Source organism: Dama dama, chromosome 28 (assembly GCF_033118175.1).
Source record: "Dama dama isolate Ldn47 chromosome 28, ASM3311817v1, whole genome shotgun sequence".
Classification (NCBI taxonomy): Eukaryota; Metazoa; Chordata; class Mammalia; order Artiodactyla; family Cervidae; genus Dama; species Dama dama.
Genome location: NC_083708.1, coordinates 19,794,074 through 19,808,099, shown reverse-complemented (window position 1 = coordinate 19,808,099; position 14,026 = coordinate 19,794,074). Strand labels below are relative to the sequence as shown.

Genomic DNA, 14,026 nt, shown 5'->3' with positions numbered 1-14,026 from the left:
AACCCCAAGCCCCCTAGTGATTGACAAGTAGGGTGTTTCCAGTTCTTGTTCTTATAAATGGTGCTGTGATTAACCATTTGTACCAATGTATCATTTTCTCAGAATTTCATTAGTATACTCTGAAATAAATCCCTAGAAGTAGACAACAAGTCAAACCATATTATTTTTCCTAAAAGTTCTATCCCCTCCTTAAATGTAGTAACTTCTTTTGGAAACCATAAAAGCAACTGTGGCAGGGATTGGTAGTTGTCGATATCTGTCTCCCATCACTATGTAACAACAACATTCTTAGTCTTCAGCCCAGCACTCAACTACCTTGTCGGTTTCCCCGGTGGCTGAGTGGGAAAGAATCCACAGGACATGCAAGTCCGATCCCTGGGTCGGGAAGATCCCCTGGAGGAGGGCATGGCAATCCACTCCAGTATTCTTGCCAGGAAAATCTCATGGACAGAGGAGCCTGGCAAGCTTTGCTTTTGGTCAGTGGGGTTGCAAAGAGTTGGACATGACTGAAGCGACTGAGCACACACATGCAACTACACTGTCAGCCTCTCTTGCGGTGTGACTAAGTTCTGATCAATGAGATAAGAGTAGATTTAATATGTGCAACTTCCATGTCATTCTTCAAAGAGAAGACTCCCTCTCCCCTTCCTGGTGGCTGGAATGGATCTGTCATGTTGGGAATGGAGCACCCACCTGGGACCATGTTGAAGACAACAGAGAAGCCAGACAGAAGTGCCCTAGTACCTGGATGCCTGAGGTGCCACTTCACTGCCCAGCGGGATGTTCATGTGAGGGGTTCATTTCCATCAGGCTTAAGGTCTTATTATGGGTTTTATTGTCAGCCTAATTTTTTGAAATTGGATAATTCATGAATATATCTATGTATTTAAGATATCATCCATATCCAAAATAAAGACTTGCCTGCATAGACTTTATTGACATTGGCTCAGACTACTCAACAGTTAGCTTCTGTGTTCTTCTTTATACTTGACCATGTCCTATTGAGTTAAGATTGTGCTGTGCTGTGGTAAGTCACTTCATTTGTGTCTGACTCTGCAACCCTATGGACTATAGCCCACCAGGCTCCTCTTCCCATTGGATTTCCCAGGCAAGAATACCGAGGTAAGTTGCCATGCCCTCCTCCAGGGGATCTTACTGACCTAAGGATTGGAACCTGCATCCCTAAAGTCTCCTGCACTAATAGGCAGGCACTGAAGCCCTGTGTTAAGATCACTGGATAATTAACTTAAATGAGTGATTATATAAAGAACACAACTCCCAAACAACTCCCAGTTTTACAAAGAATTGTCAGAATAGTATTTGTAATATAATAATATATATCTATATTTATTACTCTATGAACTTTCCCAATGTAAACTCTTTAAAAATATTTAAATGTAAAGGCTCATATCTTTAGTCCCCTTTGTTTTAACTATTCCCAAATGTATGCTGAAAATTCAAGAAGAATGAATGTAGGGGAAAAATTCAATCTATTAAGTTAGTGCTTATGAATACTACAAGTCTTCCTATTATCACCACTTAAAAATTATCAGGCTATTCTGATCTTTCAAATAAATCTGAAGCACCTCCTTTTATCTATTAGACTCTGTCAGAACTGTCTTCCACCCAGCATGATAATCCAGGTTATTGAATCAAAATAATCCATTTTGATAGCTTTTTTATGTCATTCCAAACAACTTTAATTTTAGAGTTTCCTCCGCAAGTATAAAGCAGACTTGAGAATTAACTGATAGAGCTAGAGAACTTTGGGCTGCGTGCAGGCAGCAATTGAAGAATCAATGTCAGAACATTCAGAGCCCCGATTCCCCAACCAAAACGCAGAAACCGAACTATGCTCAGCTACAAGACACAGATTTGAACCAGAGGTCGAATCTAAGATAACTATGGGTTAAAGGCATCCTGAATTCTACATAAGAACCACTGGTGATAAATAAATGGGATAACTATTACTTCCAAACTGACAGTATACTCTGATTCTCAAAAGTTACTCATGAAGAATTGGCAAAACAAAGGAGTTTGGGTTTGGGGTAACAAATTAGTGGGAAAGTGACAAGATGTGCTTATCCAGCCTTCTTGGCCCAAAAGTCCCTATATCTGGTGATAAGGACACATTGTAACCTCCTGACACAGGGAAGGTAGTTTCACATGGAAGATTTATTTCCTGCTTTCATGGGACAATGGAGGGTCAGAGTGTCCTGGCACCTGCTGCTTTTTTAGTAACTTGAATTCAAAATAATCAATATTCCAAAGTGGTGTATTCAGGGGTTAACATATTTTGCTCTCCTTCATCCTAAATTTATGGACTTTTGAGAAGCTGATTTCTATAGACAATACTGTGGTCATGGCTTTCTCTCTTTCCAATAAAGTAAATGAAATGCAAAAAAAAAAAAGTTAGTGTGAGTCAGAAGAACCTCGAAGACTGTGAAGATGGAGCAAGCTGGGCAGTCCCCAGCGGTTCTGATTCAGCAGGCCCTTGAATTGAAGCCTGACAACCTGGATTACTCAGAAGCTCCCACAGAGCTTCTGTGGCTGGCCCTGGGGATCAACCTTGATAACCACTCATAGAAAGACTCATATAAAGACTCTGGTAGCTAACTCATTTCCAAGCCTACTTTCATCTATGGAGAAGTTCTCTAGCCATAAAAGAACTAACACTTCTTTAGTCATTACCGAGACATTGAGGATCAAGGGACTTTCCTGGTGGCTTACACAGTAAAGAATCTGCCTGCAATGCAGAAGACCAGGGTTCAATCCCTGTATTGGGAAGATCTCCTGGAGAAGGGAATGGCAACCCACTCCAGTATTCTTGCCTAGAGAATTCATGGACAGAGGAGTCTGGTAGGCTAAAGTCCATGGGGACACAAAGAGTCGGCCCTGACTGAGGGACTAACACACAAGATTGGGATCAAGAAAAGATTCAGTTATGAGTCCCTGAAGGAATTGCCTGGCAGTCCAGTGGTCAGGTCTCAGCGCTAGCACTGCCAAGGACTCAGGTTCAATTCCTCCTCAAGGAACTAAGACCCTGCAAGTCACGGGGAGTGGCCAGAAAAACCAAACCACAACACAACAACAAAAACAAGTCCCTGAAATGGCACATAATCAATCACAGGGAAACTGAAGAAAAACTTTTGAGTCCCAATCCTCATCTAGCTCTTTCATAATTGCTCTCAGTGCCAAACCTAAAACAAATTTCTCAAGCTCATTCTCTTAGCTGGAATCCTATAACATTAAACGTTTCCCTCACCAATCCCAATTTCAAAATCTGTAACAAAGGGAATATTTTGTAAATGTTTCTTACTCAGTCTCTATTTATTAAATACTGAAAAAAAAAAACCTGTATTAATTGATTAGCCTGAATTGGTTAGCCTGACAAATACAATACTCATAGAGTATTCAAATTAATTAGAAATCAAACAGCTACTCTGTATAACACTGATGTTTTCCTATTCACCTAAGATTAGAAATTGTTTTGTTGGTCACTTTTCATTCCATAATGGGATAGATAATAGTAGAGCTCTTAAAAAATATACAGATTCAATTTAAAGTATGAGTAAGAGCAACTGAAAATCTGACAAATTTCCAAGGGAAATATAAAATGGCAAAACCACTCTGAAAAACTCTTCAGTAGATTCTTAGAACATTCAATCTACATCTACTCTGTGGCACACCAATTCTATTCCTAGATAGAATTTCTAGATATTTCCCCACCACCACCTCTAAAAAAGAAAGAAACATGTTCACAAAAACACTTGTGCAAGAATGTCCAGAGCAGCCTTGTACAAAATAGACAAAAACTAAAAACAATGATGGTCATTTGTTCGTCAGCAAGGAAAGGGATAAACTGTGAAATATTCATACAATGGAAATGCTACTCAGCAATAAGGAATAAACCCCTGATACAAGTAACATTATGAATGAATCTCAAAACTATCTTGCTGAGCTAAAGAAGGCAAACACAAAAGAATATATACAGCACTGATTTGTGTATATGAAGCCCAAAACTGTGTGCAACAATCAGCGCTAAAAGCAATTAGAAAGTGGCTAAGTTTGGGGTAGGGAGAAGGGATTGGCAGGGAGAAGGCAGGAAGGAGCTTCCTGGAGCCATGAAAATTTTTCAGTCTTATTTTACATAGTGGTTATGTAGACACATAAGACTGCCAAATCTATACAACTGAACATTAACTTAATATCTTTACACATGCATTTAAATGTACATAATTCACATCACCATAAAACAAAATGTTTCTCAGCTTAACTATTCAAGGAAAAGAATGATTTGCCAAAGCAATGTTTCTCAAATTCAAAATCAAAATACACATTAGGCAGAATAAACAGTTTGATGATCAAATGTACATTATGGCTGAAAAAGTAGCTATCATGGATGAGAGTTTAACGAATGATGATTCTGAGCTAGAAGGAGGGTGATCAAACACATCGTCTGCCTCAGATGCCCATCCCAATGTAGACCTTATGTCACAGCTTAATCGTGGCCCCTTCACTCTCTTTCAAAGTGGGGTGCTAGAGAAGACTCTTTACAGTCCCTTGGACAGCAAGGAGACCAAAACAGTCAATGCTAATGGAAATCAACTCTGAATATTCATTTTGAAGGACCGATGCTGAAACTGAAGCTCCAATATTTTGGCCACCTGATGTGAAGAGCTGACTCATTGGAAAAGACCCTGATGCTGGGAAAGACTGAAGGCAGGAGGAGAAGAGGACAGCAGAGGACGAGATGGTTGGATGGCATCACTGACTGAATGGACATGAGTTTGAGCAAGCTCTGGGAGATGGTAAAGGACAGGGAAGCCTGGTGTGCCGCAGTCCATGGGGTCACATGACTGAGTGACTGAACAACGATTTCACTCTCAAAGGAATCCTAATTTAGATGAAGACCTATAAACACACTTTGGCTAAAAGAGCATTTATTATTTAGTACAATGAGTTCATTCACCTTTTCATTCAACTCACATCCACTTAACATCTACTGTGTAGCAAAACATAATCCCTACATTCTTGCTACCACTTCATATTGCTTCTTTGTTTCCAAAATTAAGATTTAAACAGCTAGAGGATTTCCCTTAAAGTTAACTTAAAATATACAGATGAGGACAAACTAAGTATAGAAGAAATCAGAAACTTTTTCCAAAATGGAAATACAAATCAAGCTTATTAAAGAAAAATTCTAATTTTGAGCTGTGCCAAAAAAAAAAATGCATAAAGATGTTTATAAATATAAAATAAAGGAAATTTTTACCTGCTGCCCTGTAAAGTATTTTAGGTTCAAAAAATATACAAGGATTTTTATCCTCTATGCATGATAAAAGAAGTCCCTTGGCCTGGAAAGGGCTTCTGGGTACAACCACCTGCAAAAACAGATTATTTTTAAAGACAATTTTAGTGAAAATGTCTCCCAGTAAACTCATTCATAAGGGTCAAAATTTAAATAACCAACTGTTACTAATATAGAAATCTTGTATTTTTAGACTAATTACTATTAATCATAAAATTTACATATTGTCCAAAACAATTCCATTTGTTCCACAAATATTTATCACATGACCACCATATTCTGGTAATTAAGATACTGTTATTTTCTCAAGGAGCTAAACTTGCACATACATTAAAAAATAAAAGGAAACCACAAAGAGCACTCACCAAAACAAAAGAGTAAATTTATGAATATCTTCCTGTATTGACCTCCAAAGTCTTTTCTGCTAATATGTTACTGCTGCTTTCAAAGGTATGCAAGTTTCTTCCCCAGATTTAACATCTCTTATTTCCCCAGAAATAAAATCTCTTTTCCCATAATAAATCTGGCCTTCACTTCTTAAGTGGAAAAATAATCCACTGAACTTTATGATCGAGGTGATATAACGTGTAGTTACAGCAAAAGTTCCTGGTGGCTCAGACAGTTAAGAATCTGCCTGCAATGCAGGAGTCCCAGGTTCAATCCCTGGGTCAGGAAGATCCCCTGGAGAATGGAATGGCAATCCACTCCAGTATTCTTGCCTGGAAAATTCCATGGACAGAGGAGCCTGGTGGGGTACAGTTCATGAGGTCAAAAGAGTCAGACACAACTGAGGGATTAACACTTTCATGTCTTTTCTTCACTTCACTGCAAAACTAAAAGCAAAGTGTGGATCCTGTACACTTCCAGCTGGAGAAAGGGCTCAGGACCTTCTTGAGATTGAGGTTGATAAGGAGGAAAGTAACAGTAAAGACAGGAGGTAGCAAGTGTGTTAACTGGGCTAAACTCACAATGTGGATTAATTCACCTACTGTTCGTAGCAATTCCATGAAGTAGCAATTATTATTTTCCCCAATTTAGAAATTAAAAGAATGAGGTATAAGCAGGAACCAAGTAACTTGCCCAAGGTTACATCACTTGCTACATCAGGGATTTTCACCTCTTCTGACTCATCAGGTTCTTCTTTTTTTTTTATTTTTATTATTATTTTTTTTTTTTTCCAGTGGGTTTTGTCATACATTGATATGAATCAGCCATGGATTTACATGTATTCCCAATCCCGATCCCCCTCATCAGGTTCTTAACTTCTACACCACTTTGGCTCAAATCACAAGCTGTTGTCCAGTTTAATCATTTTTAAACAACTGCATACACCTAAGTGTTACACAGGAAGAGTTATCATCGAAATATACCTGAATTTATCACAAAGACTCAAATAAGATTGCTTGAAGCAAACTGTATTTGACTTTCAAAATCGTTTTTATACAATTTTAGTGAAGGATTTTTATTTAAAAAATAAAATAGCACAAATCTCACTATTTTCTGAAAATAGACTGCTAAATGAATAGCTCATTGTAACACACCATGTCTTTATCTTATGTTCCTATTTTAGTTTTTCTTCATCGGCCTTCTTCATGTTTATTTTTAGCCCTTTGTACTATATGTATATTCTCATTTAGGATAAAATAAAAGAGAAAATGTGGAGGGGAGCAAGGTCTTAAAAATAGACATTAAACATGAATTGATCTTCAGCTCAAGCACAAAAATAACTGTTGACTGAAATGTTTCTGGCCCAAACTACCACTTACAGCTTGTATTGAAAAATTATGCAAACCATTACTTAATTTTACAACTTTGATCTGGTTGAAAAAAATAATAAAACATACACACACATCCACAAATGACTTCTGTTATCGAAAAACAGGCATAATCGAAACATGTATATTATCAAGTGTGAAACAGATCACCAGCCCAGGTTGGATGCATGAGACAAGTGCCACTGGGAAGACCCAGAGGGATCGGGTGGAGAGGGAGGTGGGAGGGGGGATCGGGATGGGGAACACATGTAAATCCATGGCTGATTCGTGTCAATGTATGGCAAAAACCACTACAATATTGTAAAGTAATTAGCCTCCAACTAATAAAAATAAAATAAAAACAAAAATAAGTTTAAAAAAAGAAAAACAGGCATAAAGCCCTGGGTAGACATATCTATGAGTTTCTATAATGACTCACTGGAAAGCTTTTCAGAAAATAAAAAAGAAAATATTATTAAAAATTAGGACATAAAATAAGCAAATATATATATATATATATTTTTTAATCAAAAGACCTAAGATTATTCTGGAAGGCTATAAAAGAGAGAGAGGCTGCAAAATTAATGACTTGAGGAAGCATTTACCTTACCCTGGACTAGAGATTACACCAAGGTAACAAAGTCTTTTGTCACGGTATTGAAAACGTAGGAAACAGACTAAGAGCAAAAGCTTTACTCCTCTGACTGCGAGGTAAATATGGTCTAAGCAGTAGATTTATTAAAATTACGCCAGAATCAACTTTTAAGTGAGAAAGTTCCATTAGAAAGAAACAGAGCTTTACACACCGCTAAATTTTTAATGGATAACCAGCAAGAATTCATTGTATAGCACATGGAACTCTGTTCAATGTTATATGGCAGCATGGATGGGAGGGGAGCTTGGGGTAGAGTTGATACATGTATATGTAGAGCTAAGTCCCTTTGCCGTTCACCTGAAACTATCAAAATATTGTTAATTGGCTGTACCCCAATACAAAATAAAAAGCTTTTCTTAAGAAAATAGATAACCAGTAAGAACCTGCTGTATATAGCACAGGGAGCTCTACTCAATTCTCTGTAATGCTCTGTACATATGGGAAAAGAATCTAAAAAAAAGAGTGGATATATGTATGTGTGTAACTAATTAACTTTGTTGTACACCTGAAACTAATAACATTGTAAAGCACCTATACTCCAAGAAAAATATTTTAAAAACACAAAAGAAAGAGACAGCGCTTTCTGCTCAAATGGAATTTGCAAGTATGGCCTTTCTATTGAACAAATTCGTGAAACGTGCCAAAGATAGACAGGAATGTACATCTTACTTTGTCATTTTCATTTTTCATGTCTTGGTAAAATATGCTATTTTGATAAATAAATATGATTTTTATTGCAAAAAAATAGAGAGCTTTGAATGAGGTTGAAGATAAACTATGTTTTCAGTCTTATTATCTGAAGTGTATGAAATCAACATCAGGGTCAAGCCAGTGTCACTTCAAGAAGAACAGTCTATAAACCTGGGCCGGGTGCTTAACCTAAAAGAAATAAAAGTTCTCTTTCTTAAAAACAATTAAATTCACATAAATTCCAAAATTTCTGATTGCTTTTCTCTAGATAAGCATATTAGTTAATACTAATAGAATGAACCAAAATGGAAACATCAAATGGAGAGCAAGCAAAGTACGTAAGTGAGAATACCTTGATTCCTGGGCAGTGGGCAAAGAAAGCTTCAGGACTCTGGGAATGATAGAGAGCCCCGTGGCCCACACAGCCCCAAGGGGACCGGATGGTGAGGCTTCCACAATTAAAAAGGTCCCCAGACCGGTAGCGATACTTGGCAGCTTCATTAACAATCTGAAAGGAAAAGAGAAAAGGGACATCTCATGATCGGTCCTTTTATTCCCATCGATTTTCTTAAGACATCTTATCTAATCTTTAAATATATGCCCATAACAAAATAGCTCAAAGGTAACAAAAAGTTCCAAGATAGGGGGCGGGAGACTGGAGGTAAAGTTGTAAACTTCACGGACTTGCCTTAGAGATGCTCCATTAGGGCAAAATGCAATCTTCTCACCTGATCAAAAGCAGGGAAAATATAATCTGCAAACTGAATTTCTGCAATGGCAGTAGCACCAGTGACTGCGATTCCAATTCCAAATCCAACGATTCCTTGTTCACACAGTGGGGTATTAAAAACTCTATCTTTACCTACAAAAGACAAGAAAGTCACCTTCATATGACAAATGAGAGTAATGTGATGCAAGATACAATGGAAAATTCACAGAGTTAATAACCATGAGGTAGAGGAAAACAAGCAACATGTGAATGAAACAGTAAAGAAATAGTACAATTGTTGGTTTCAAGGTAAATATAGCAATTATATTAACCAAGTAACCTGAATGTCCTAAATTGAAAGATTGTCACACTAGGATAAAAGAAAGTAAAACCCAGATGCTTAAAAAAATAAATAAAATAAATGTAAGGAAAAGGAAAAAAAATACACACACACAATGAAAAACCTAAACCAAAAGAAATTGATGTCACTACATTAAAAGCAAACAAAGTAGACTTTAAGGGAAAAGGTACTATCAGAGATAAAGAGGGAAAATTCATACTGTTAAAGGATTCAATTCATAAGGATGACATAATTCTAAATTTATACTCATATAAGCAGCATGCATGCTCAGTCTCTGAGTCATGTCTGACTCTTTTCAACCCCATGGACTGTAGCCTGCCAGGCTCCTCTGTCCATGGAATCTTCCCGGCAAGAATACTGGAGTGGGATGCCACTTCCTCCTCCAGATCTTCCCAATCCAGGGATCAAACCCCAAGTCTCCTGCTTAGCATGCAGATTCTTTACTACCGAGCCACCTGGGAAGTCCCATATAACAACACAAACTGCACATAAATCGAAAAAACTAACAGAATTAAAAGGATAATTAGATAAAATTCCCAATACAGTGGGAGATGTTCACGTACAAGTCTCACTGACAGAAAAAGCACATCAAAATAAAAAGGTAAAAACTATTGAATATTTGAACATGGTTAACAAATATAACTGACGTAGAGCACCCAAGAGCTAAGAATACAAATTCTTTTCAAGTGAACACAGAATATAGACACCAATTGTCCACAGACTGAGCTATATAGTCAATCAACAGCCAAAAGATTAAAATCATACAGAGTCAGTCTCAGACCGTGGTGGGATTAAGCTAGAAGCCAAAAGCAAATTTTTTTAAAGATATATGCATCGGCACCCTCATGATCACTGCCATAATATTTACAATAGCCAAGATACGGAAGTAACTTGAGGGTCCAATGATTGATGAATGGATAAAGAAGATTTGACACATATAGATAAATAGATAGATATAGATACACAGACACACACACACACATACACATACATACACAATGGAATATTACTCAGCCATAACAAAGAATGAAATCTTGCCATTCTTTGGATGAACCTAGAGGGTATTTTGCCAAGTAAAATACATCAGACAAAGAAAAACACTGTGTGATTTTATTCATATGTATAATCTGAAGGGGATAAAAGAAGAAAAAACAAAAACTCAGGCTGATAAGCACAGAGAACAGGGTGGTGGTTGCCAGAAGTAGGGGTGAGGGTTAATAAGAATCAGTGAAGGTGGTCAAAAGTTACAAACTTCCAGTTACAAAATAAATAAGTCATGTAATGTACAGCCTTTTCATACTGCTCATGGGATTCTGAAGACAATAATGCTGAAGTGGTTTGCCATTCCCTTCTCCAGTGGACCATGTTTTGTCAGAACTCTCCACCATGACCCGTCCATCTTAGGTGGTCCTACAAAGCATGGCTCATAGTTTCACTGAGTTAGGCAAGGCTATGATCCATGTGATCACTTTGGTTGGTTTTCTGTGATTGATGCTTTTGAACTGTGGTGTTGGAGAAGACTCTTGAGAGTCCCTTGGACAGCAAGGAGATCAAACCAGTCAATCCTAAAGGTAAACAATCCTGAATATTCATTGGAAGGACTGATGCTGAAGCTGAAGTTCCAATACTTTGGGCCATCTGATGCAAAGAGCCAACTCATTAGAAAAGATCCTAATGCTGGGAAACATTTAAGGCAAGAGGAGAAGAGGACAACAGAGGACAATGCCTCAAAAAAATTTTAAGCCTAAAAAAAAGCATTAAATACATGGCTAAATATCCCATGTCCCAGAGAAGACATTATAATGGAAACCAAAAAGTATTTTGAACTGAATGATGAAAAAACTATGCATTAGTACTTATTGGAGAAGGAAATGGCAACCCACTCCAGTACTCTTGCCTGGAAAATCCCATGGATGGAGGGGTGTGGTAGGCTACAGCCCATGGGGTTGCAGAGTCAGACACGACTGAGCAACTTCACATTCACTTTCACTTAGTACTTACTGAAATTCCAATCTCGGTCATGGTAGAATAGTTTTCTTCGCACTAACACTCCCACATCAAATGACTACAAATCTGGAGAGAATATAACCAACAACTACTTAAAGGCACAGGAGAACCAAAAAGCAGGCCTGAACAGAAGAAGAATTGACCCTTGAAGGAAAGGAAATGCAGGCAGGACGGGCTCCCCTGGGAGACCTCCCCAGGCTATATGACTTGGGACAGCTAAGACAAAGACACACAGACTCAGTACTACTTTTTTTTCATATTTATTTATTTGGCTGTGCCAGGTCTTAGTTGCAGCACACAAGATCTTTGATCTTCATTTCAGGATGCAGGCTCTTAGTTGCAGTATGTGGGATCTAGTTCCATGACCAGGGATTGAGCCCTGGCCCCCTGCATTGGAAGCTCTGATTTCTATTAATCTGCAGGATACATTATCTGCATCATACAACTCAATTGTCACCTGAAATTTCACCACCTCTTGGCCAGGATCAGGATTTTCGTGAAAAATTCTCATTTCAGAGAGCTAGTCAGACATAAGCAATGGCCTAGCCAACGATCTAGCCAGACATAAGCAATGGCCTCACCAACAATCTAGCCAGGGGACCAAAAGTCTGGGATTCATGTTTCATGAATCTAGGATTGATCAGGATTCATGTTTCATGTCCATAACCCAAGGATACCCATTCCTCTTGGTGCACAGAACTCACTTTCAGTTCAATCATTCCTTTGACAGCGAACCACACAGAGGGCAAGTGTTGGGAAACACCCAGCAGACACATCCTACAGTTTGTACTCTCAAAGCAGCTGCAGAAACTTACAGCATGATTCATACTTATTGGGATCTGGGACTATCTGCTAAAATCGTGATTTCCATCCTTCATCAGTTTTCCATCTGACTGCAAGTAGCTTGGTAACTGCTGAAGAGCTAGGCTTCCATTGACCCAGTGCAATTCATTAATTGAAAATGAACACAGAGTCCAGCTGCCAAGTGCAGAATCCTGAACCCTGAAATACTGGGAGCACCATCACCAGATGAGCAGGGTTCCTACCTATTCTCTGCTGCTTCAAGCACGCAGATTCAGATATTTTTCATCTCAATTAGTATAGCCCTTTTTACTGCTAGAAGGCAAAAGCTGAGTTTCCTACAGCTCTTACTTCAAAATGGTTTGAGGAAACTGTTTAATAACTCTCTCCAACAACTTCCTATGATCTAACTGAAACTGCTTCAACAAGAACTAAGTATTAAAAATATGTTTTGAAAAGAAAAGAAAAATATAAATTTTTTAAAAATCTGTTTCTATTATCTCCCAAAGAGGTCATGATGGACTATAAGAGCATAAATCAAATGCACAGTACTAGTAACTTCCTTAGAATGCAGTTCAGTTCAGTTCAGTTTAGTTGCTCAGTCATGTCCGACTCTTTGCGACACCATGAATCGCAGCATGCCAGGCCTCCCTGTCCATCACCAACTCCCAGAGTTTACTCAAAGTCACGTCCATCAAGTCGGTGATGCCATCCAGCCATCTCATCCTCTGTCGTCCCCTTCTCCTCCTGCCCCCAATCCCTTCCAGCATCAGGGTCTTTTCCAATGAGTCAACTCTTTGCATGAGGTGGCCAAAGTATTGGAGTTTCAGCTTCAGCATAACCTAACATAAAGTTCATACACGTCATATTTCAATGGGTGAATTAATGCATATAGGGATTGTACTCTCAGTCAAGCCTGTTCTGGCTTTAAGTACTATTACCACAAATTACTACACTTTCTAAGCCTCAGTTCCACTATCTGCAACAAGTTGCTCACAATACTGAAAAGATTAAAACAATTCACACACTTGTTCAAATGTTTATAAAGTACCTAATATTGTCTAGGCTCTATTCTTGACACAGAGGGCACAGCAACAAACAAAACCAAAAAAAAAAAAAAAAAACAAAATCCTATCCTCCTGGAACTTACTAGTCAGGAGAAACAGACAATAAAAACAAAATAAATGACAAAGGACTTCCGTGGTAGTCCGGTGGTTAAGAATCCACCTGCCTATTCAGGGGACACGGGTTTGATTCCAGATCCAGGAAGATCCCACATGCCATGGGGCAGCTAAGCTTGTGCACCACAACTACTCAACCTTCATGTTCTAAAGCCTGTGCTCCACAAGAAAAACCACTGTGATAACCCTATATGCAAGGCAGAAAAAGAGACACAGATGTACAGAACAGACTTTTGGACTCTGCGGGAGAAGGCAAGGGTGGGATGATCTGAGAGAATAGCATTGAAACATGTATATTATCAAGTGTGAAACACATCACCAGCCCAGGTTGGATGCATGAGACAAGTGCTCAGGGCTGGTGCAATGGGCAGACCCAGAGGGATGGGGTGGGGAGGGAGGCAGGAGGGGGGATTGGGATGGGGGACACATGTAAATCCATGGCTGATTCATGTCAATGTGTGGCAAAACCCACTACAATATTGTAAAGTAATTAGCCTCCAACTAATAAAAATAAATGAAAAAAAAAAAAAAAAAAGAATCCACCTGCCAATGCAGGG

At 38.5% G+C, this 14,026-nt stretch overlaps 1 protein-coding gene across 1 annotated transcript in view; it reads right to left on the bottom strand.

Annotated features, from left to right (window-relative positions):
• Positions 1–14,026, bottom strand: part of BCKDHB (branched chain keto acid dehydrogenase E1 subunit beta) — a 267,647-nt gene that overhangs the window by 202,083 nt on the left and 51,538 nt on the right. Inside the window, exons 4-6 of the mRNA XM_061131661.1 lie at positions 9,139–9,272; positions 8,763–8,918; positions 5,276–5,384 (exon numbers count right to left, since the gene is read on the bottom strand). Of these exons, the coding sequence (XP_060987644.1) occupies positions 5,276–5,384; positions 8,763–8,918; positions 9,139–9,272 (399 nt within the window). The remainder of the gene's footprint in view (positions 1–5,275; positions 5,385–8,762; positions 8,919–9,138; positions 9,273–14,026) is intronic.